At 37.0% G+C, this 24,513-nt stretch overlaps 3 protein-coding genes across 7 annotated transcripts in view; 1 reads left to right on the top strand and 2 right to left on the bottom strand.

The window, feature by feature from the left end:
- The window catches only part of LOC138706739 (RNA-binding protein 45), a 40,608-nt gene extending 31,437 nt beyond the window's left edge, over nt 1–9,171 (bottom strand). Inside the window, exons 1-5 of the mRNA XM_069836376.1 lie at nt 8,866–9,171; nt 8,662–8,776; nt 8,101–8,295; nt 4,402–4,559; nt 691–833 (exon numbers count right to left, since the gene is read on the bottom strand). Coding sequence (XP_069692477.1) covers nt 691–833; nt 4,402–4,559; nt 8,101–8,295; nt 8,662–8,776; nt 8,866–9,076 — 822 coding nt within the window. The 5' untranslated portion in view covers nt 9,077–9,171. The remainder of the gene's footprint in view (nt 1–690; nt 834–4,401; nt 4,560–8,100; nt 8,296–8,661; nt 8,777–8,865) is intronic.
- A 169-nt stretch (nt 9,172–9,340) lies between these two features.
- IntS11 (integrator complex subunit 11) lies at nt 9,341–11,657 on the top strand. Its single transcript, XM_069836375.1, has one exon. It carries the CDS (start codon nt 9,800–9,802, stop codon nt 11,585–11,587), a length of 1,788 nt encoding a protein of 595 aa, XP_069692476.1. The 5' UTR covers nt 9,341–9,799; the 3' UTR covers nt 11,588–11,657.
- A 7,853-nt stretch (nt 11,658–19,510) lies between these two features.
- The window catches only part of LOC138706734 (ATP-binding cassette sub-family C member 5-like), a 110,278-nt gene continuing 105,275 nt past the window's right edge, over nt 19,511–24,513 (bottom strand). For all 5 annotated transcript variants that reach the window (XM_069836367.1, XM_069836370.1, XM_069836368.1 and 2 more), the window contains 3 exons: nt 23,914–24,106; nt 21,425–21,589; nt 19,511–19,736 (listed from right to left, as the gene is read on the bottom strand). In XM_069836367.1, coding sequence (XP_069692468.1) covers nt 19,647–19,736; nt 21,425–21,589; nt 23,914–24,106 — 448 coding nt within the window. In that variant the 3' untranslated portion in view covers nt 19,511–19,646. The remainder of the gene's footprint in view (nt 19,737–21,424; nt 21,590–23,913; nt 24,107–24,513) is intronic.

The raw sequence follows: 24,513 nt of genomic DNA, 5'->3' as shown, positions 1-24,513 counted from the left end.
GGCTAAATGGCATACATGGTATTAAATTAACATTCAGATAGAAAACCTTCCAGTGGATATAATTATAATTTATACAATATATTAAAAAAGGCACGCAGTGTGCCCGAGTTGTAAAATTAAAATCGTCTGAAATTATTATTGTGTAAAACTGAAGGCTAAGGCTTGTTCTTTACAAAGTTCAATATATTGGAAGACTGCAGTGAAGTGGATGTAAAAGAAAATTTCGGTCTATTTGCCGTGGTGAGAGGCATAATATGAAAGGTGTACCGTGGAGGTTTTCAGATGACGTGGCCTTCTCATCTTGGCGTTACATGGTAGCCTGATGTAACAGAATTCATTTCTGCCATCTTAACATGATAAGTGATTGACTGAAAATAAAAACTAATTTATATGATATTATTTCACAAACTTATCTGAACTCAATATGACTTTTAAAATTATATCAAGAGCTAATTAGTGTGAGAAACAGCACACAATGACACGTTTGCTATAATGAATTCGCAGACCAGGGTAAACTGTTGACCCTTATTGATGTACCACAGGCAGCATTTATGATAGCTCCTCTCATATAATGCAGGTAATAACTATAACATTTAAGTGAATGTTTCGATCGGATGATGAAAATTAAAAGTGGAAAAATAAGAAAGAGAAGACAGAACAGAGAACTTGTCCCGCAGCCTTGCTACTCACCAGCCTGGACTTGGTGTCGAGATGAAGGAAGTCCAGTCCCGGCACAAGATCGAACAGCCTCCACAGCTGGTCTTGGTTCAGGCTCGGAGATGCAATCACACGCAGTGTAGTGTAGCCCTCTGGATTACTGTAGCTTGATCCTTCTGCTCAGACAATCAGATCCCAAATCAGTGGCTGTAATGCTAACTAAGGAATGTTTGATATTACTAATACTCAAATATCCACTTGGCAAAAATGTAAAAGCAGTTCATCAAGGACATAAATTACGCAAGAGATAAGGGTGAACTTATGTCCCTGAAGTCCGACTCCAAGTCTTGCCTGTAAGTTTATTCCGTTTAAACCATTCTAAAGTTTAAAACACATTTGATCAGTTAATTGGATTTTAAAATTAATTTAATTGGTTGAATTAATCGATTAAATCGACAGTTCTTAGGATAATTTTGTAAGTCAAATATTTAAGTGTGTACAAGCTGCCCCTATCCTACTAATTTTCAGTGGGTGATGCTTTATATTAAATTAAAATCATCAGTACCAGTTGCAGAAGACAGCCCTGCAGTATATATCGACTACACCCCACCTCTGGCTACTAGCAACAGGCATCTATAATGAACACCAATCAAAATACCCCTCATTTCTCGTGAAAAACAACAAGTGAATAGACTACAGTGGACTTTATGTTGTCAGCAAACAGCTGGATACATTAAGAAGATTGATCATTTATATTTCGCATAGCACACTTTTCGTATTTTCTAGATTACCAGAGGAAATCCCTTTGACCTTTCAACTCCCAGAATGTTGAACAAATTTTTAATCACTTACTTACAAACATCATTTAAATACTGATATAATCCTACATAAACAGAGTTTGTCAGATCATTGTTTCTAAATGTATAACTAATACATTTCTGACATTCATTAGATATAGATAAAGAAACAGCTGGTGACCAAGTTTTACGACCAAGTAACAAGAAGAAGATTCATACACCAGAAAATAAAAAAAACTCATGGGAAATCTACAATTCCTGATGTGTACAAACAGGGTGACAACATTCATTAAGACGATCAGTGTAGATAAGACTCATGATAGGAGATTGTGCTCAGACATGGGTTCAAAATTCACTTGGGCAGATTAAATGGTTGGGGTTTTGTGTGAAATTTGTCAACTGTAAGGTGAATGTCAAGTAATCCCATGGTGAATCTTAGAACTAGTATCAGCAAATACCATTACTCTATCACAAATTACATCAATGCTAGATAACTGCGTAATTTATACATTATTAAATAACCAATTTAAAAAATTGGGGGTATGACTTTGTCGGGAATATAGCTATAGGCATTCCTGAATACGTCCGGCTTAAACCGACAGATCTTTCATATGACACCAAAATCAGCGTGCTAGCACATTAGAGTCGCGAGATATACTGACCAAAAATTTTCGCCCATGCCCAAAATGGCTGCCAGTTGCCGTAGGCCACCACTCACATCTCAAGCATGCGTGGCACCAACTCAAGGTCATGTCGCATCGTAGTCATATACCCAATCGAACAAGACCACATTTATTTCAATCGTGTTATTAATCACAAAGTTATAGTGTTGAAATGGATCACCCTGCAAATGTTACATCGCTGTTTCCGTCCTTGTACCCCATGTGTCGGTCTAATTTTAAAGACGTAGGCTATTCACGTCAGAAACACATACATTTATGGTACACTCATGTGCAGTCACCTCCCCACTCAAGAATCTAAATTGTGCAACTTGAACATGCCAGCCTGTATCATTTGTCTGTCAGTGATGAGTGGAACAGAACTCTGAAACCTCCTTCCACATCCCTTCTGCTTACACTACCTTATAAACACACGGGCCCTGTGCATCAGTGATGGATTTCAGGCAACCAGCGAGAGCCGAAAGTTTGTAAAGTTATAATGCAATCTGTCACTGAGCAGTGCTTAACTGCTGGTCTACTTGCCTCAGCCGGAGAAGTAGAATGGGGAGTTAAGGGGAAATCTGCAGTGACTCAACTGAGTTAATAGTGCCCAGGCCTGGTCTATGTTTACTGCTGATACTGAAAACTCAACTTCCAACACCAGGTAATTTGTGATAAATTACAGCCAGTCACATAAAAATGTGCAATGAAGATACAAAGCTCAAAGTTTCAGCTACTCTCATAAAAAAAAGTATGAGAATTTCAAACAAGGAAATGGAAAAGAAATCACTAACGAATTTTATATATTAATTTGTAATAATTTGAACAAGATGTCCACTTTATTTTCGCATTTTTTCGTTAAAAGTGGGAAGAAAATGAGACTGTTGAGCATGTAAATTATAAACAAAAATTCAATGAATTTAGTATTGTAACTGCTCATCAATTTTACATCCAAGAGCAGCAGCAGCAGCAGCCATCAAAGCCTCATACAACAATCTGTTGACAAGCACAGCGATGACACTATTCAAAACGGTGGTAGCGCCAGTTATAACATACGGAATAGAGATTATTTGGGAAAAACTCAAGATTGGTGACATGATAAGAATAGAAAAAGTCAAGACTATGTTTATGAAATGGATACTAGGAGTCAGAAATGCAGCGCCATCCCGCCTTGTATATGAGCTCATGAGAGAGACATATTTCGTAGATAATATCAGATCGCAGCACTGGCTACCATCCACAGGACCCTACCAGGAACTGGTAAGCGTAAGAGACCGGAAGAAGAAGGAGATAGACCTAGAGTTCTACACCACATCAGCCATGCTAGACGACAGCTGGACCAGGGAGTGTAGGAGCCAGCGGCACGTGACAACAAGACTCGCAATACACGGGTTTCATCATAAAATATGCGTGAACAACATGTTCCATGAACCGACCGAAGACTGCAAATGTGCGCTGTGCGGGCAGAGATGTAGAAAATACCACATCATAACGTGTGCGAAGAGAGTTAAACCAATAACAGACTATGGCAAAGACTAAACTTGGACATTAATGCTCAACTTGAGCGCATTTTTCTCATTATTATTATTATTAATTTTACATCCAATAATCAGTTTTCATCTTCTGTCTCTCTTTTTCTCGCATTGTTTGTGAGCTGCAATATCACACCAGTGCTTGATGAGTAAAATATACGAGTTTTCTTTTAAAAATAAGACGTACCAATAATGCGATAATTGCAACACAACTAAAAAGAATGAGAAATTGGAAACTTACCTCGAATGCATGTACCATAATCCTGTAATTCCCAGGTATGTGGGAGGAGGGGGGGGGCCGAAAAGAATGTCTCACTTAATAGAACTGGCCGTCCCTGTTTACTATACAAAACAAGTGTTTGAGGGATGGAGATGGAAAACAGATGTAGCACTGCTGTGAGCACACTCAACTTAAATCTGTAGCCTGCTATAGGGGCTGAACAAAATAGTGCAGGGATAAACAAAACATTGGCTTTTTTATATTGTTTTGAATAAGCCGCATTTCAGTTAACAGAAGTTCGGTTAAAAGAGGTTTTACTGTAATTAAATGTGCGTAGTTTTAAAATAAAATGACTTGCCTATGAGTGAATAATCAGTGTCAAATTTTCCAGCTCTATTAAGACAAATTCCTTCCTGAGCTTTTCTCGCAAGCAGCAGAAAGTGACACTTACAAAGCCTGCCAACTTCTCAGTTGGATGAGTTATTATCTTACTTGCTACCTGTATGCTATTTTGGTTAACAATGTCAAATACTTACTAAACGGTGAAAATGGAGCATCATATGACATAACAGAAGACGGTGGTCCACTGAAACGTTCATATATGTCAAAAGGATTCGTTTTTTTCTTAGGCTCTGCGAACACAGCTTTGTAAGACCGGTCACAACCCTCGAATGCCTTTGCAGCATGTGAGATCCTGCAAAATAAATATAATAGACAGATGCAGAAATTAAAATTAATTGAGAAAGATGTGTGGTAAAGGTAAAGACCAATATAAACTACAAAAGATAAATATCAAATTATGTCAATTATCAAACTTACATATAAACCAGGGCTTCTTAACCTATGGGTCACAACCCAAACAAGCGTCGCCGTGGCTTTCGGAATGGGTTGCCGTAGCTTCCCGAAAAAATAAAATTAAAGAAATCTTAATTCAAGTACTGGGATTATGATTATAGTTTTTATTGCTTATTATGAAATATTACAACTCTATATTAATAAATAATTGCTACACTTATTTACCTGTTTTTATTACAATAGAACAATTTAACTTCGAAATAGGTCCATGGATCATGCAAGTTTATCGCCCAGTTAAGTTAGGTCTTGGCCAAAAAAGGTTAAGAACCCCTGACCTACACAAATATTTTGCATCACTAAAGGCTGGTTTAGACGGTGCTAGTTTCTGTGATGGATTCCAAGGTGGCTGCGCTGATGGCTACCCTGTGTGCTGACTTGTTGGCTCCCATGTTGCCTACGGTGATGGTAGTTGTTCATACGGGGCTGGCTCTTTTCACAGTTCAAATTGGAAAATTATCTGCTGTTTCATCTGTTGCCAACACTCATGGTCAAAAAGAAACTAAACCGTGAGTGGAAAACAACTAAGTCCTACATTAACAGTAGTAAATGTCGCAATAAAGTAATTAAGCCATAAGTGCAAAACAGCTAAAATCCGATATTTAATTGTTGTTTCTTAGAAACTAGATAATATAGAAAAAAAACAGGTTTAGTTGGAAAACAGCGAACATGGTGACATGGTTTCAGTGGTGATATTATATGATCTTTGGATCCAGCCTGCAAACCATCACGAAAAATAGCAAGGAACCTACCCTCGAAATCCAGCAAGCTAGCCATCCATGGAGCCACCAGAGTGCATTACTTCCGGCAAGTGAGCATGCAGGCTACCCATCAGCTTGGAATCCATCACAGAAACACGCACCGTCTGAACCACTTTTCGAACATGATTCAAAGTCCGATTCTTCAAAAGACAATAGTTTTAGTACAATGTGTTACAGTGAGTGTGAAATTGCGGCTTCTGTCTGTTTTCTTGGAAAAGTTTTGGTCAGTGGCATAAACTATTTCTTTTTCCTTTTCCAAGACCACACAGTTACTTTAATGGTTCACTAAAATAAATAGGCTAAGGCCACATAACTCACAACACCAGCCTATGAAGAGTATCAGTTTTCCAGTTTAAGCATGATTTACCAGCCACCGAAGGCCACAATGAATGTGATTATTTACATATACTATATTTACTCACGTAATTTCTTTTTACTCGCTTATTTAACCATGCTGTATCAACTACGAGGTTATTTAGGGTCAGTGAGATTGGTGATAGCGAGATGATATTTGGCAAGATGAGACGAGGATTCGTCACAGAGTACTCAACATTCGCCTTACAGTTTGGGAAAACCTCGGAAAATAATCCAACCAGGTAATCAGTCCAAGCAGGAATCGAACCCACGCCCTAGCACAACTCCAAGTCGGTAGGCAAGCTTTCCCTTCAAGAGCATCTTTCGTCAAGATTCAGAGTATCATAAAAATATCCATGGAAAATCCAGTCATTAAATTCTTATATGTGTGAAAAATGCCAATTTCCGTGATGTACGGAAGATGATTTGGAATTGTTCTCTTAGTAGATTGCAAAATAATAAGTTAATTTTCATACGAATATTTTATGCACAAAGTTTTAATACCATGCTCCAAGGTTAGTCAGAATCAGTCTACCGGCATTAAAACTGACACATCAGTACAAGGAAAAGCCACAATACTGCCCAAAATTACTCAAATGTTATATATTTACAGGTAATTACTTAGTACTAAACATTAATTCGTTTAGTACAGTAAATGGATTGTTAGACGTTATTTATCACCAATTTATTCCCAATATTTTGCACTCATCACATAAATTCCCTCATGATTTTTCGCCTCTGAGCTTTTAGAAAAAAAAATGAGGAAATTATGGGATTAAATATGATTTGTTCTTGGTATTTTTATAAGTATTACTTGAGAAAAATAACATCCCAAACTTCGATTCAAATTGGAGCCATTATAATCTGTTTTCAATATCACTTCTTACAACCAAAATAGCAACCAGATTGGCAGATAACATTTTGGTGAACCACATTAACAAAATTTCCTTCAATCACCTTACTGATTTAATACTCGATCACAACGCGATAAAACGCTAGAAATTCCACTTCACACATCATCTCTGTATTCCTCATCTTTCACTGTTGCTACCTCTCGTCACTGGAACTCTCTGCCGCCTGAAGTCAAGGGCTGCCGAACATTAAAATCTTTCAAATCCAAGTTAGAAAATTATCTTATGACGAGTTGCCAAACTAACTTATTATTATTATTATTATTATTATTATTATTATTATTATTATGACAAGTGTTGTATTGCATGTTTCCACGTATTCACATTTATTTTAATGTTCTAGTGATATTTAACTTATTCTACATTTTTGTTTTCATATTTTCCGATAATGGTATATCTATAATGTGATACGTTGAGCTATATATAATCATAATTTTCCTTACTGTGTGTACTTAAAAATATTTTATTCATTGTATGCTTTGTACTGCACTATTTTATTACTATTATTATTATTATTATTATTTATTAATATTCTTATTTCCTATCATTATTATTATTATTATCAATAATTGTCTTATTTTTTTATATTTTGTATGTCTCATTTATTTTGGCCTGCTGTTCACATTTTATTATGCTTTTTCCTTTCTTTCTGTATGTTATATATTATGTCTGATTTCTACTTACTTGTTGTTTAGATTTTATTATTATTATCTTATTCAGTTTTGTATGTAAAATTATAGTGTACTTTGTAAATTTGTATTGTTTTTTGTAACGCAGTTTTTACTCCTGGTTGAGTGTTAGAGAAGGCCGTATGGCCTTAACTCTGCCAGGTTAAATAAATCATCATTATTATTATTATTATTATTATTATTATTATTATTATTATTATTATCAATAATTGTCTTTTTTTATATTTCGTATGTCTCATTTATTTTGGCCTGCTGTTCACATTTTATTATGCTTTTTCCTTTCTTTCTGTATGTTATATATTATGTCTGATTTCTACTTACTTATTGTTTACATTTTATTATTATTATTATCTTATTCAGTTTTGTGTGTAAAATTGTAGTGTACTTTGTAAATTTGTATTGTTTTTTGTAACGCAGTTTTTACTCCTGGTAGAGTGTTAGAGAAGGCCGTATAGCCTTAACTCTGCCAGGTTAAATAAATCATTATTATTATTATTTATTGTCAACAAAAGTGGCACACCAAATGATTGGTGCAGAGGTTTTTGTCCATATGCTATATGTTTCTGATTAACCATCAATCTCTATAAGCATATTAGGAACAGCTGCTCTCGTAATTAAAAATCAGATTTTCTTAAGTAGAAAGAGTGAAAAATATTCACAATACTCACTTGTGAAACTTGACGTAAGCAAATCCCTTGCTCTCTTTTGTTTCCCTGTCCTTAACAACAGAAACATAATCTATATCTCCAAACTGCTTGAAGTGGTCTCGCAACATCTGATCTGTTGTTGTTTTGGGCACAACACAAAATAACCTCAGAAGTCGTTCTTCCTCATTCATTTCACGTTTCGAACCTTGATCTCGGCTGAAACACAAAATCACAGCTATAGTACTGGAACGTTTGATATTCTACTGGGAAATTTCAGTATACGGATACCTCACTGACAACAATTAGTCTATCTTAAAATACTAAACAGAGCAAATCTGTGTTTGTCGAGGATACATTTCAGAACACGGATTCCTTCCTTTTCCTCTTACTTCAAAATTCCAACCTTGTGCACACAAAATAAAATATTGGCACTGAAAAACACCTTTTCGTAAGCATGATGATGCGCATTTGACAAACGCAGACAAATCTGCTCTTTTTAGTATTACAAGATAAAATTGTCTGTGAGGAATCCGCATACTGAAATTTTCCCAATGTAATTACCGGTTTAGCAGATATACATACCTATGTGCAATCATCACTTTCAAGGGCCTTGGATGCGATCCTATACAACAACCGTTCATTTCCTCCAATGCAAGAGCAGCTTCGGATGTCTTCGAGAATTTGATGTATGTAACACCTGAAACACATTTCCAATACAATTTCGGTTCTACAGAGTAATATATACTTAAAAAGGTCCCGTATTTAGCTTGTATATCCCTCGTTTACCTTTTGGTTCTCCTGTGTTGCGGTCCCTGACGACCCATATTTCTTCAATAGTTCCGTACTTCTCAAAGGCACTACGAAATTCTTCTTCGGTAATACTTTTGTTGCAAACTATAAACAATCTCGAATTTGGTGGATCATCAAGTTTGGCCTTAACAACATCTACACCATCTCTATCTTTCTCATCTTTAGCATTTTTCCTTCTGTCCGCCATTTTCTCTGCGTCGGTCTCCGTGTTGTCGGTGTTGTCCGCGTTCTCCAGCGTCCACTAACCTGCTTGGGCGAGTTTCACACAAAATGCCACACGGCCATCATCATGACAGGTCATATTGGATTGTTTGCGCATTCGCTGGAGGGCAGAGATTATCCAAACCAAGTGGGTAAATTTTTAAGGCGGTAAATACAGCAGGCAGTTCAGCACGAATAGAATACACATACAATAATTATTAAGTGAAGCGTGTTACGGTTTTTATCAGTTTCTATTATAAATCTCATATTTAAACAAATACACAACTTTACTATACGAAATAATTAGAGAAATTTTTCTTTACAAAGGAAATTTCTATGATATAGGGAAAATATTTTCAGAATCTCTGAACACTGCTCCATACTCCATGGGATATTTTGTTAGAAAATATGGCAACATTGATTATTAAGTTCATTCATGTATTAAGGTTATGTATTTTTGGGGGGATAATAACGTACGAGTTTGGTATTATAAAGTATATAGATACCCAAGTATACGCATAAAAACTGTACACACAAATTGAAATTGAGCCCATGCCATTTCGTACTAAAAGTTGAATTTATAGGTAAATAACAACATTGCAATTGTGAGGTTATGTGGCAACTGTTCCTAACAACGAATAAATGTGTTATTACATATTGTATCGGTACATGCCATTTTGGTATGAGTGAATAAGTCAAGTTAGATATTATGCCTGAAATAAAAATTACGCCCTTAGGGGCGGGACAAGATGTGGGTAGAAGTTGCATTTTACTTTCAATGGGTGGCAAAAACATAATGCTTGACTGTGGAATGCATATGGGTTTCAATGATGAGCGTAGATTTCCAGATTTCACTTACATTGCTCCAGAAGGACCTCTAACAAGTTATATCGATTGTGTCATAATTTCACACTTTCATCTTGATCATTGTGGTGCACTACCGTATTTCACTGAAATGGTAGGTTACACAGGTCCAATTTACATGACACATCCGACAAAAGCTATAGCCCCCATCCTGTTGGAAGACATGCGTAAAGTAGCAGTCGAAAGAAAAGGGGAGAGCAATTTTTTCACTTCGCAGAATATTAAGGACTGCATGAAGAAGGTGGTAGCGGTGACCCTACATCAGTCGGTGATGGTGGACCCACAGCTGGAGATCAAAGCGTACTACGCAGGTCACGTACTAGGAGCCGCCATGTTCTGGATTCGAGTGGGCTCACAGTCTGTGGTGTACACGGGCGATTACAATATGACCCCTGACAGACATCTAGGCGCTGCATGGATTGACAAATGCCGACCCGACCTGCTTATCAGCGAGTCCACATACGCGACCACCATCAGGGACTCCAAGCGCTGCCGGGAACGCGACTTCCTCAAGAAGATCCACGAGTGTGTGGATCGTGGGGGCAAAGTGCTCATCCCAGTGTTCGCACTGGGGCGGGCGCAGGAGCTATGCATCCTGCTCGAAACCTACTGGGAGCGCATGAATCTTAAAGTGCCGGTCTACTTCGCTGTTGGTCTTACCGAGAAGGCCAACAACTACTATAAGATGTTCATCACGTGGACAAACCAGAAGATCCGCAAGACCTTCGTGCAGCGCAACATGTTCGACTTCAAGCACATCAAGCCATTCGATAAGGCGTATATCGACAACCCCGGTGCCATGGTGGTGTTTGCGACGCCTGGCATGCTACACGCAGGACTGTCGCTACAGATATTCAAGAAGTGGGCGCCTAACGAAAACAACATGGTCATCATGCCAGGCTTCTGCGTGGTGGGCACTGTGGGCCACAAAGTGCTCAACGGTGCTAAGAAAATAGAGTTCGAGAACCGACAAGTAGTGGAGGTCAAGATGTCTGTCCAGTACATGTCTTTTTCAGCACACGCCGATGCTAAGGGCATAATGCAGCTCATCCAGTACTGTGAACCACGCCACGTCATGCTAGTACATGGCGAGGCCGCCAAAATGGAGTTCCTCAAGGAGAAAATCCGTAAAGAATTCGACCTGGAGTGTCACATGCCGGCCAATGGGGAGACTTGCGTTGTCAACACGAGCATCACAATACCGCTGGATGTGTCGCTGCGACTGCTCAAGACGGAGGCCCGCAAGCACAGCGCGCTGCCCCCCGACCCCAAGCGGCCTCGGGTCATGCACGGCGTGCTCGTCGTCAAGGACAACTCTATGTGTCTGATGGAAGTGGACGACGCCTGCAAGGAGGCGGGCATCAGCCGGCATCTGGTGCGCTTCACGTCCACTCTGCGTATAGAGGACCCGGGCCCGGCCAGCAAGACGACTGAGAAACTGCTGGCACTCATCCGCGCGCGACTCAAGGACTGCCCCGTCCAGCTCACTGATGGCTCCATTTCTGTTGAGTCTGTCCTCGTCAAAGTGGAGGGCAGCGAGGATGAGCAGAAGAGTGTCTACGTGTCCTGGGACAACCAGGACGAGGAGCTGGGCAGTTACATCTTGGGACTCCTCAAAACCATGGGTCACTGACCATTTTACCTTACTATGTGTGTCTTGTCTTGGTTGTTTCTAATTTGTAATAAAGAAACTTTGTTCTGTATATAGTGCTTACTTATTTTTGTTATGAACGGAGCAGTAAATATTTACTTTAGCTGGCAGCGCGTTTTCTCGACAAAATTTATTCAGAACTATACGATTTGACGCTGGTTCGAGTCCTCATGGGGGAAGAAATTTTCTCATGAAATTTCGGCCAGTGTATGGGACTGGTGCCCACCCAGCATCGTGATGCACTTGGGGAGCTACGATAGGTAGCGAAATCTGGTTGCGAATGCCAGCTATAACAGCTGGGGGGATCATCGTACTAACCACACGATATCTCCAGTCTGGTTGGATGATCGTCCACCTCTGCTTCGACATGTGGGCGTGAGGCCAGCAGCCGGCTAGTTGGTCGGTCTAGGCCCTTCACGGGCTGTAGCGCCACGGATTATTATATTATACGATTCATTTCCTGTATTTATTGATATCTAAATTGATATTTAAAAAATGAAATATACAGTAGGGATTACACGATACACTTTTTTTTCGTCATTTCAGTCGCACACAATGCACACTCATTGTCTACCGGTCTTCGTGTTCAGTCAACAGCATCAGTCTCCTCTACCAACGTCACAAGAAATAATCAATCCCACTCTCACTTCTCCGATCTTCACTTGTCATCGTACGTTTCCAGGGTGTCAGCCAAGTGCTCGTCTCGCAGTTCTTGAGCTGCTTCTGGCGCTGGTTCGGTTTCTTACGCTTGTGGAGTGTCGTCTTCTTGGGTCTATGATCTTCCATGGAGCGGATATTCCTCTATCTATCTTCAGGTTATCCGTGCTCTCAACTACCACAGAACGCCAGAGTTTCTGGAACTCATCGTCCACAGGCAGAGCTGCTGTCTTGTTTGTGAAGAACACAATCTTCTTGTCAATCGGTCGTGAGATGTATAATGATCTCATTCTGCAAAGCCTTGAGGGTTTTATTACAATGTGGCGAAGATTCCTGAACGTCTTCCAACAGAATTCCTTCAAGACTCTTCAAGTCTTGTTGTGTCAACAAACGCAGTTGATCCCGGTATTAGGCCAATATTTTGAATTTTTAAAAATAAAATATTTCCTCCAAAGCCAGTGTTTGAGGAAATGTCCCCATAACACTGGCAGCATTCCCACGCTGGATAGCAATAGCGATTCTTTGTGTCAAGAAGTCAGTCGAAGATTGACTTTACAAACACATACAAACTACTAAAATTGAGCAAAAAGCACTGCTTTCTAATTTACAAAGAACCACTCACCTGCATATGATGCAGAAGATACAAATTTCTAACAGCACAGAAGAAATAGTGCAGTCAGTCTCTATGATGAGGAAAGACCCTCTTAAACATAAATTCGATATTTATTTACTTTAGCAGCACCAAATTAGCAACCCCTCATCTAACCCACTCTACCTCAATCTTCTGTCACTTACCTATCCCCTTATTTAACCCACTCTAGTCGTCACAGTCCTCTGCCTCATGTCACTTAAGCTATCCGCTCATATAACCTAACCTTTAACTCGCAATATTTATGGAAATTACACCGGCTGAGGTTAAAACATAGTGCAACAGAATTCCCATGATCAGACACTACCACTAGTACTGTAAACCATAATAATAAATTTGTATTAACAAAAGCCGCCCTAAATAAGGGTTCGATAGATTGGCCTACTGATCAATTCGTAAAGAATAATCATTAAAAACAATTGTGTGACAATTTGAAAGAAAAAAGAAAACATTAAGATAAATGATACGAAAACATAGGAAATCATTTACAATAAAAGTTTGTTGGGTACAAATGATTACTAATTATAGCTAAGGATGATTTTAACACATGAGATCCCATGGCATCAATTGTTGCATAAATTTTAAATTGTTTAAGTTGATTTAAAGTTTCTCGTGGGATCGTGCCACGGGTACCGAACATGAGCCCAAAAACTGTCCAATGTGTGATGTGGTATTGTGCTCCGAGATGCTGACAACAAGGCTCATATATGACTTGTTTTTCACGACACACCTCTTGTGGCTGTTGCTCATGCATCTTGAAACAGATTGTGGGATCAAGAATGACACCCTTATCCTTCTGCCAATCAATTATGATGACATCAGCACGTCTAGTAGAGCCATCAGAAGAGACGCAACCAACCTCCTCATGAACCTCATAGGAAGCATAGGCTTACTTCCAATTTGAGTAACATTCATATTATTTCATTCATGCATTCCAAAGGTATACTATTTATGGCATTCTTACAATAGTTTCATTTGTTTCAACAATCTCATCATAAGTTGCAATAATTTTTTTTCTTTCCGATGTCGCAACATTAATACTCACCCTGCTTCTCCAATGTGTTCAGCTCTTACTGTCGTCTTGCACAAACACTGCGCGAATCATAATTTAAATTTAGTTCTGAATGATTCCATTAATGACATTTCAGAAATAAGGGAATTTTATACAGCTTTACAGCAAGTTTGTGTGTTTTAATGGAAGTTTATCGTGATGGCAGAAATTAAATATTGCCTTGGATGATGGAACAACCAAACACACACTAAAAAAAAAATTTTTTATCCTTACGAACTTATCTTTGCGATTTGATAGCGAAAAGTGGGTTTTTGCAGGTGATGATATGCCTTAAGAAAATAATCGTGTTCTCTAACAAATCTTCCGGAAAAAATACAATACTTGCTTTAAAAAAAGGAACTCATTTCCTTCGACTTTGTAGTTATGCTCTTTGTTCCATTGTAGAATATTACACTGCACTAGTATCGCTTCAAAATATTTACAAGAAAATTCCATTGATTTATTAACGGCCACATGACTGTTAAAACAAGCTGAAATAATATGATAAGAGTTGAGGCATCAATTTTCGAGTACTGTTTTAAAGAAAGCAAAGGAAATCTCAAATTTCTGGAAAATAGACTCTGTTTTCAAAACAACACTGCAACGCCACATTAATAACTCCTTTGTTGAACTTGCAGTTGACAAATGATTACAGAAGAAAGGTTCAGAGTATTTGTTTTTTTTAATAGTTGCCTGGACATTATAATTCAGCAGCTTAAATTCGATCTGGTGGTGTGGATTGAACCTCTGCGTAGCTCAATAGCAGAGCACCAGTGTGTAGAACTGGGAGTCCTGGGTTCGATGCCCAGCACTGGAGCGAATTTTCCTCTGTTATTAATCTATTAATAACCATAACAGATAATTCTGTAGGACCAACAAATTAATTATCATTACATACGCTTTGGAAGATGAACATTTCAGCTAAATTCTCGCAGTTCCTGCCATCAAAACTCAGCACCTTAACCAAATATGAAATGATCGAAAAAACCAACATAATGTACTTTACGAATATTATGCTACAGATTTCTCTCTTACTTTTTTTCAACAACTGATTAGTTTTCGATCCATAATGATGGAAGAGATTTGTAAACTTTCAACAATAAAGAAACTAGCCGAATTAATTGTAAGAAATCCTGCTATTGCCAGCAGGGTTCCTAATCTGTGTACAGTTTTACAACGTTTCTTCACTTTACCAGTTACTAAAGTAATGGCAGAGCTCTCATTCAGTAAGCTGAAGTTAATAAAGACTTAATTGCGTAGTACAATGTCGCAAATGAGACAGAGTTCATTATCTGTACTCGTCACTGAAAGTAAAGAAAGCAGGAATATTGAAGTCAAGAAAGTCGCCAGTGAGTTCCTATTGATGAAGCAACAAAGCTTTGGAAAATTGTGAGGTAAGTCCGTTATTATGTAAAATTAGTTACATGTACACAATAGAAACAGAAACTCAACAATAATAACGGCCTACTGGTATACCCCACAGATCCTAAATACATGATATGATCACAAACGTTAAAGTGTGTATAAATAAACTTAACAAAATAAAAATAAAAGAGTCCATTATTATTATTATTATTATTATTATTATTATTATTATTATTATTATTATTATTATTATTATTATTTGGCAAGTTCAAATTCACCACTGAAATAATATTGCATATATAGTTGCGAAAGATACATTGTTAACACAGCAGTACAAGAACTTTGAATGTAGGCGGGCATGAGAAAAGAGGCCCAATAAACATTTTTGTGGGGAGGCCCATGCCTTCTTAGTTACGCTACTGTTGTAAACATGTGGTGTCATTAGTGTAAATAATTACGATAAATTCTGCCGGATGTCCACTGTAGTGTGCACAAAAACTACATTCTCTTCTCTCCTGTTTCCTCACACTATTAACTTTACAATAACGAAATAATTTGCCATTCCAATTTTGTCTAATTCAAACACAGACAGAATTACATGAACTAAAGTCCAACCAAGAATACTGCCTTAAAATCGAAGTTCTAACTAATTGCATGAAATGAAAATTATTGCTTTCCACTCAATTTTACCAGTTTGTACGTATTCCCCAAGCCAAATCATAAGCTTCTGAATAAACTTTGTCGATAAAACTCACCATCAGCTAAAGTAAATAGTTATTCTGGTTTGCTTTTAAGACCTTAGATATGCTCAACTCTGCTCACTCCATCCAGCAGGTGTATTTACTGTACAGATATTCCACAGTAAAGAGTGGTGCACTTAGGGCTGTCCAAAGAAGATTACATATTTGACATGTACAGTAGTGGCAAAAAAAACTGGACCGACCCTTGTAGCTGATACAAAAGAATCCTGTGCTGTGTGTTGTGTCAAACTGTGATAATTTCAACATGGATAGTGAAGTCAGAGGTATGTACTGCTATTTAATATTGTAAAAATACGCAGTTATCTTTGCCGAATAGAGGTAGAAATGTAATATTGATGCCAGATGAAAATAAAACTCTCAAAAGTTTTTTCGTCTGTAAGTTTGAGGCACTGAAGGAAACAAAAGACAGTAAGAATCGAACAAATGCAATAAATCTCATTGTTACAATTACACACACAAATTCCACAATTTGGGACATCTGGCCGACATCTACGGCTGACCACTAGGATCGAGAATACAAAGCAGAGGTTAAATTAAAAATACAATATGATTGCGGAGAGAATACGGAACAATGATAAATTTAAAAAGTAAAGTACAATTTGATTTCGGAGAAACATGAGATGAAAGTACATTGAAGACTAATGAAATGAAGTAAAAGAAAATATTACGTAGTATTATACAAGTGATTGTGTAAAATGGATAATGAATCCCTCAATACCATTAGACAAATTTTGTTAATGTCCTCATGATGGATGTGTTTTTTTGACTAGCAAAATTTGAATCTGTAACTCTGAAATCAGCTACAAGGGTCAGTCCGGTTTTTTTTTTTGCCACTACTGTACAAACTAAAAACAAAAATAAATTTCATAAACATTATACAAGGTATTAAAGAAAAACTGCAGGTTCCACACGCAAAATAATATTATAAAAAGAGAAACCCCTTCAAATATTCCAAATACATTACAATTTACAACTACTAGAAGAATTTGAAAAATCAGAAACAAATATTGATAAGATGAAACTTTTAGCCTTAGAAAGTATTGAAACAAGATACTCCCGCACACACAGACGGCTCTCTCAAGTCAAATGAAATAGAAAAAAACAACAGGAGCAGGAGGAACGTGTCCACTTTTCTCATTTTATTCCAATCTGGGACTTAATACTACAAATTTTGATGACGAAATAACCGCAATTCATACATCCTTAATGAACCTTCTTAAACAAATTTCAGGAAAGTGTTATATTCAGATTCTCAAGCAGCTATACTAGCCATTGCGAGTCTTTGCTCACCAAAATCACAACAAATACAAGAATGCAGAAAAATGATGTAGGCCTACCATCTAAGAAAATTAAATCGAAACATTATTCTTCAGTGGATCCCATTACATTGTGGTTTGATTGGGAATGAATCCGCAGACTTTGGCTAAGAAAGTCACAGAAATTCTACAGAAAATTCAAGGAAATTTATTTTACCATTCTGTAAAACTGCTAATCAAGAGAAAATTTCATGCACTGTACAAACAATGCTGAAGGCAAGAAATGGCAAATTCATCTAATCCAAGAATTATTCCTTAATTACCACGAAAATCTGCAGTTGCAATGTACTGATTAATTACTGGCATGATTGTCTGGCAGAACATCTACACAGGATTGGAATACTCAAGTCTTCACCACTGCTCATTTATTGTTAGTTTGGAACAAAACTTCAACAGTTGTCATTTGTCTAGTACAGGTTCTGCTGTAATGTTAAGCAACAAAAAATGTGGTCTGATGTAAGTAACCATTATCTAATACAGTGGTATTCAATCTATAGTATGCATACCCCCAGGGGTACACGGGGTTGTCTCAACAGGTATGCATTCCACTGACCCACTGACTGCGTATGTAAAAATGCTGACATTTTATATTATTTGTTGCTAATTATTTCAGTTTACATATTTTCATTGTTTTTTGTTATTTATGATATAATTACAATGCAGTTTGAGGGTGCGAAAGTAAAGTAAGCAAAAAGATTGAATACCATGATCGAAGATAAGCCTTTCCCTTTGCAAATTCACAAGTCTGTCATTTTAACACAGTTACATCAAAATGATCATTAAGTTAATGAAAAGGAAGCTCAAAGTTCTCAACCTGTATATTTCCTTTTGAGATAAAACCAGTAATATACACCAGAAGCATCCACAGGTTTCCATCTTAGTAGGGGCAAAACAGTTTCTTACTACCAGTATTAATTTATTTTTAATAGCTCCATTCTGTGCTAATTATCTCCCCCCGATATATTGCAACAAAGCCAACACACATGAAAAATTGCATAGTAGTGAACACACTATGCCTAAAAAATACATAATATATTAAACCAGTGGTACCAACTCGTGCTCTTGTTGCACACGAGCGGTATGCAGGAGTAGATTGTCCCTCTCACCAGTTAATGTTGGCAACTCTTTGATACCCAAGCTTACACATATCACGTGTTCATTACTCGTATGTTTGTTATCAGTTTGGGTCAGTATATATTTATATTTGCTGTCCTGCATGTTGCTGCAACAAAGACTAAACTCTAGCTGCGTGTTGTAAAATGTTTTGACTACATCAGTGTGATTACACCGAGCTCCTGGTCTCTTATTGCCCACAATGATTGTATTCCGGCACATGGCTTGCTTGCAATACCCCATTGTTTCTCGTTTTTGCTCGTGAGTGCACACACTACTTTGTAAGAGCAGCTGAGTTGGTCACCACTGCATTAAATAAAAAAATAAAACTATCGGTATTTCTGAGTACACTTGATACACAGTAAATGTTAAATGACTAGTACACACTATTTCGATCATTCATTATTTCATTAAGCACTTCTCCAAGTTTGCCTGGTTCAGACAAAAAGAAATTCAATATTTATATACCCTACAGAACATCCAACAGAACTATTACCTAAAACAATCATATATTTTCCATGAAGAATTTATGATAGAATAAAGATAGATATAAATATCTAAGTGATACTCCCTCCAGATGTTTTGTAGTATTAGATGTAAAAGCAGCATGAATTCTCTGCCGAAGATCACAATCAGAGAAGGCCCTTTTCCTGAAGTAATAATTATATTCTAAATTATATATATTTTACAGCTAAGGCAATGATTAACTGATAACTAAGTTTACTACTTCAATCTATTGATTTAATAATAAATGGCCAGATAAACTATTTTTTAAAGTTGCCGCCACAGATAAAGTAGGAAAATATAAAATAATTAGTCCTTTTTATTTCAGTAAGACCTTTTTATGCTATTTTATTTATTCGAACTGTTGTGCAGATAAACATGTACTGCAGTACATCACTTATTAAGTAATGATTTCTCCAGTGTGTGTTTGTTTAGCACACTGCATATATTTTATGAGAAGGGAATCGTGTGCAAGATACTCAAGAAATGTACACTAAGACATAGAATTTATTAATTAAATATTACAATATCAAAATTAAACACTCCTGTACCCAACAACACACGGTAACCTCCACCACAACACAAAGTACTTTTATTCAAATACTGATCTGCAAGGTTCTCTTGATCATGATCTTCCTGTTACAGCAGACAGCAGCTTCGAAAATACTGAGTTCGGATCGGACATGAGGTTGGCTGGGGTGTCCAACTCGATCACCTGCAATGGTGGAATACAAAAGATAAAGAGTAGGGACGAAAAAAAAAGAGGGAAGAGCATTTTTATTATTTCATGGACAAAAACTATATCATCTGCAAATAGTGCTGTTTTCATGTTTGATTCCTCTAATAGGGAGGGTAAGTCATTTATATTGTGACAGCGACGTGAGATTCGAATTCACGACCAGCGTCCCGCAAGAGAGCAAATCGCGCGGGCTCCACGGAGCACTGAGGGATGGCACGCGGCGGAGAGAAGAGAGGGGAAAGGGCCTACGCGGCGAGGGAGGCTGCGCGCAGCTGCTACTTACGGAGTGAAGGGGGAACGGACCCTCCCGAATCTTCCAGAGAAGTCCGTCCGAAGTGGAGATATCCAGATAATTCAAGAGGACACCCGTAGAAATTTCTCGCATCTATGATTTTGCTATAAAAGAGGAAACGCGAGCGAACTTGAGCAGTTTTCAGTTTATTCAGCCAGTCAGTGAGCAAGCCAGTGAACAGAGCAAGCCAGCCAGTACCGGAGTTCGACTCGAGTGTGCGTCCGCAACTGTGTCAGCATCCGAAGGCCTGAGTTCGAGTGCAATGGACCGCAGTTGGAGGGACCTGAGTTCGAGTGCAGTGGACTGTCTCTGAAGGTCTGTGGTTCGAGATACTGTGAACTCGAGTGACTGAGCTAGAAGAACTGTGAACTGAGAACTGACAGTTCTGATTTGTAAATAGTGCTTTGTAAATATTAGTTAAGATTAACAGTTCATTGTCGTTCGTAATAGTCCTAGTGAATTGTCATTGTCGTCGTCTGTGGAGTGCACTAACGAATACTGTGTTACGTGTGTGGAGAGCAAATCCTATTGTTGAGATAATAAAGTTACATTGTTGTTTATTTTAAAAACGTTACAATATAAATATTGAATAAAGTTGTGGTGAGGACAGCGCCCTGGGGTAGACCTCGATATGTTTGTCTGCAACTAGAAAGTGAAAATATTGGAGTGCAAGAGGTCAAATGACTTTATTGCCAAATGCCTGGCATTAGAAAACAACAACAACATTATTTCATGAACGTATCATTTCCAAAGATATTTCTGGACTCTACTAGCCAATAAATTACATTTCTGAGGTGGGGGAATTTCAAATTCTTTACCCGCTATGTTGAAATGATAAGATAATGACCACCAGATTTGAATTTTAACATGGGCAAGAAATGGTCAGTAAATTTTGCCCGAGGGTCCTCTTATTTTTTTACTCGGTTATTTAACAATGCTGTATCAACTACGAGGTTATTTAGCGTCGATGGGATTGGTGATAGCGACACGAGGCCGAGGATTCGCCAGAGATTACCTGACATTTGCCTTACATTGGGGAAAACCTCGAAAAAAACACAACCAGATAAATAGCCCAAGTGGGAATCGAACCCACATCCAGATCAGCAGGCAAACAACTGAGCTACTCCAGTGGCTGGGTCCTTTTATTCAAGGGAATGATTATATACAGCCATGGTAAGGACCTTTATAACAATACTATCTTAGAGAGAGACCTATCGCCTAGTACCAACCTTGTAATAAAATGAAGTAGACACAATATGAAAGTTTCAGTGTTTGTTATAATATAGATTCCCATTTGTGGATGGTCGTGGCCACTGGTCATAATGACCTTTCCTCTGATATGGTGAAATATCTTGCCAAATTTTCTCCTCACCTGCCCCTCGTCCATGACTAGGATTCTGTTGCAATTGGTGACAGTGGACAGTCTGTGCGCCACTGTGAGGATTGTGCACTCTCGGAATTCCTCCTGGATTGTGCTCTGCACAGCGGCCTCTGTCTCAGGGTCCACCGATGCCGTTGCCTCATCTAGCACCACAATCTATGAAGCACACAGGACGGCTGACAGTGATATCACAGTTTTATTCAAAATAAAAATAAAGAATTTTTAAGATTGTGGGAACGATTTTTGCTAAAAATGAGCAAAAATCACACTCTTGAAAAATAAAAGAACGAAGTGTAAATTTTCTATTAACTTGTACTCAAGTTAAAACACTTATAACAACAATAACAATAATAATAATAATGATAATACAAAATTTAAAATAAGTAAATTAAAACTGTAATAGTAATAATAATAATAATAATAATAATAATAATAATAATAATAATAATAATGATAATGATAATGATAATAATAATAATAATAATTGTTGTAGTAATAGTGTTAGATTGAGGAATTAAGGACAGAAAATTTTTGGTCTGACTGGAGAAGGGGAGAAGAAGATAATGATTCTAATTAACATTTTAGATGTTTCAACATATTCTTTCTTACTCCTAAATTATTATTACCATCATCATCATCATCATTATTACAGTAACATTTTATTTATACGTTTTATGGAGGGCTGAAGAAAAAACATATAACTGAAATTACATTGAATAAAATCGGAAATAGTACTTAATAACATGTGATTATTTCAGAAAAAAAAATCAGTTATTTTAGACTGCTTGCTCCTAAAGAATAAACCACGTCCTCAAACTGTGATAACTGTTCGATCATTTGTTTAGTTGCATCATGATGTGCTACAAAATGTTTCACTATTTCTAAAGCAGTAATAGCATCATTAAAGAACAGAGAATTATTGGAGGAAAGCATGGTGAGCTTCAAATTTTGAAGTGGGTCGCGTCTTATCAATGAACACGTGCTGTATTTTTGCGTTCTTACATTTTCACTGCAAACCTAATCTCATCAAAATTGATTTAGAAAGTATAAGTGACGTTTCATATCTCCTGGGATTTATAAAGTATGACTGTAAAGTTTATCCAAAATAAATTATCATGGAATTTTGCCACAAAATCAGAAGAAGAAGAAGAAGAAGAAGAAGAAGAAGAAGAAGGCGTGAAAAATGCATTAAGTGTGAAACGCATAAAAGTTTTACTGCATTATTATTATTATTATTATTATTATTATTATTATTATTATTATTATTATTATTATTATTACTGGGACTAATATGGTCAATAATTTATTCTTTTTTCACGTCTGATTCTCTTTTAATTCTCTACTACACATTGGTGCAATCGAAACTCAAATATCTGCAGTTTGGAGCTCCATTACAGCTACTGATTCAGATAAATTAGAAAATATAGAAAGAAAATTTATATCTTTATGTTCATTTAGATTTCTGCCTATTAATTCCGGGTGTAGTTATAAGAGAAAATGCGAATATTTTAATTCTCAAGGCCTATATGCTAGACGCCATGAGCTCGATTATCTGTTCTTTTGTAACGTCCTTAAAGGTATTATATCCTGAGACTTCTTCATATTAGCTTACATATTCTGACGAAAGATATCAGAGCTCACAAACTTTTCTGTAACAGAAACTCGAAATTTCTTTCACCAGTATCCAGAGGCATTAAAAATGCCAATATGTATGACCGTGAATTCAATATTTTGCCTTTGGCAATGACTTATCATTTATTTATTCTTATAAAATTATCTTTAATTTTCTTTGTAACTTTTCTAGTATTCTTACAGCATAATTACATCACAGATTAGAGAAAAATTCGTTTTTATTTTTATTTGTATCCATTGATTAACATTACAATATTAATTTACTCATTTTAAATTTGTTATTATATTGCAAATATTGATTTCAATTTATATTATTGCATTATTAGTGTATAAATTGTGCTAGATATTATTGCCAATGGCTGTTGCCCAGCACATTAATGTCATAATCAATCAATCTTCTTAACGTATCCAGCTGTTTGCTGACAACATAAAGTCCACTATTGTCCACTGCAATATCATAATAAATTAATAAAAATAATAAATAAATTAAATATATCAAAAACAAAAAAGTAGAAATTTAATTAAGAGTCAATCCTAGAACATGCATTTACGTGTGTTGAAATCTATTCTTCAGATTTACAACTTGGTACAGATTTAATTTAAATATCACATTTTTCATTCGTCACCTTCTCCTGTTACTCTCACCAGAATTTGAACCTGGGTCTTAAGACATTTGCTTAACAATGTGTGAACGAAGGTTTTTTTATTGTCAGCAGCACAGATTACGTCCACTCCTCTTTCAGTCCAAAGGGGTCGACTAATTTGATAAAGTAATTGTTACTACAATCCTTGCTAACCAAGTTGAGAACAGTTGCTACAAACCGAGTCTCAGTCAGAACTGTCGTCACCTTTGTGTTCCTGAGCAGCGCCCTCGCCAGGCACAGCAGCTGCCGCTCCCCCACTGACAGGCTGTCCCTGCCCTGCCCCACGTGCGCCTGCAGCTGTCCAGTGAAGCTCAGGACCCGATCGCGCAGTTTCGTCTTCTCCAGCACGTCCCATATTGCCCCGTCGCTGTGCTGCTCAAAGGGGTCCAGATTCCACCTGCAATGAGCCAACAGGTTGACACAAAGTAAGTTGGTTGGTTTCCAATGCCTTCAGATAAGATTTACAGAGGTGTGAAAATTATTAGAATAATCTTAATTTTAAAGGTTTTTTAATAGTTCCTTCACAAATATTCATTGAATTGATGAATATTGGTATATAATATTACTATACTGATGTAGGATATATTTACTACTAACAATGCCGGAAAGCATTGTTGTACATTGGTATTTTTCTTATTTTACAATTGTTATGGGAATTCAGAAATTATTATATTATGTTGGCGGAATTGGAAACATCAAAAATTAATTAAGAAATGCTTTAAACAAATTGTTCTTTGCGTTTACATTGTTGTGAAGGTTCAAATGAACCTATACATCTGTTTTGTGCATATAATTTTTTATGTT

Source organism: Periplaneta americana, chromosome 9 (assembly GCF_040183065.1).
Source record: "Periplaneta americana isolate PAMFEO1 chromosome 9, P.americana_PAMFEO1_priV1, whole genome shotgun sequence".
NCBI lineage: Eukaryota > Metazoa > Arthropoda > Insecta > Blattodea > Blattidae > Periplaneta > Periplaneta americana.
Note: the sequence above shows the minus strand (reverse complement) of the source record. Positions and strands in the feature narration are given on the sequence as shown.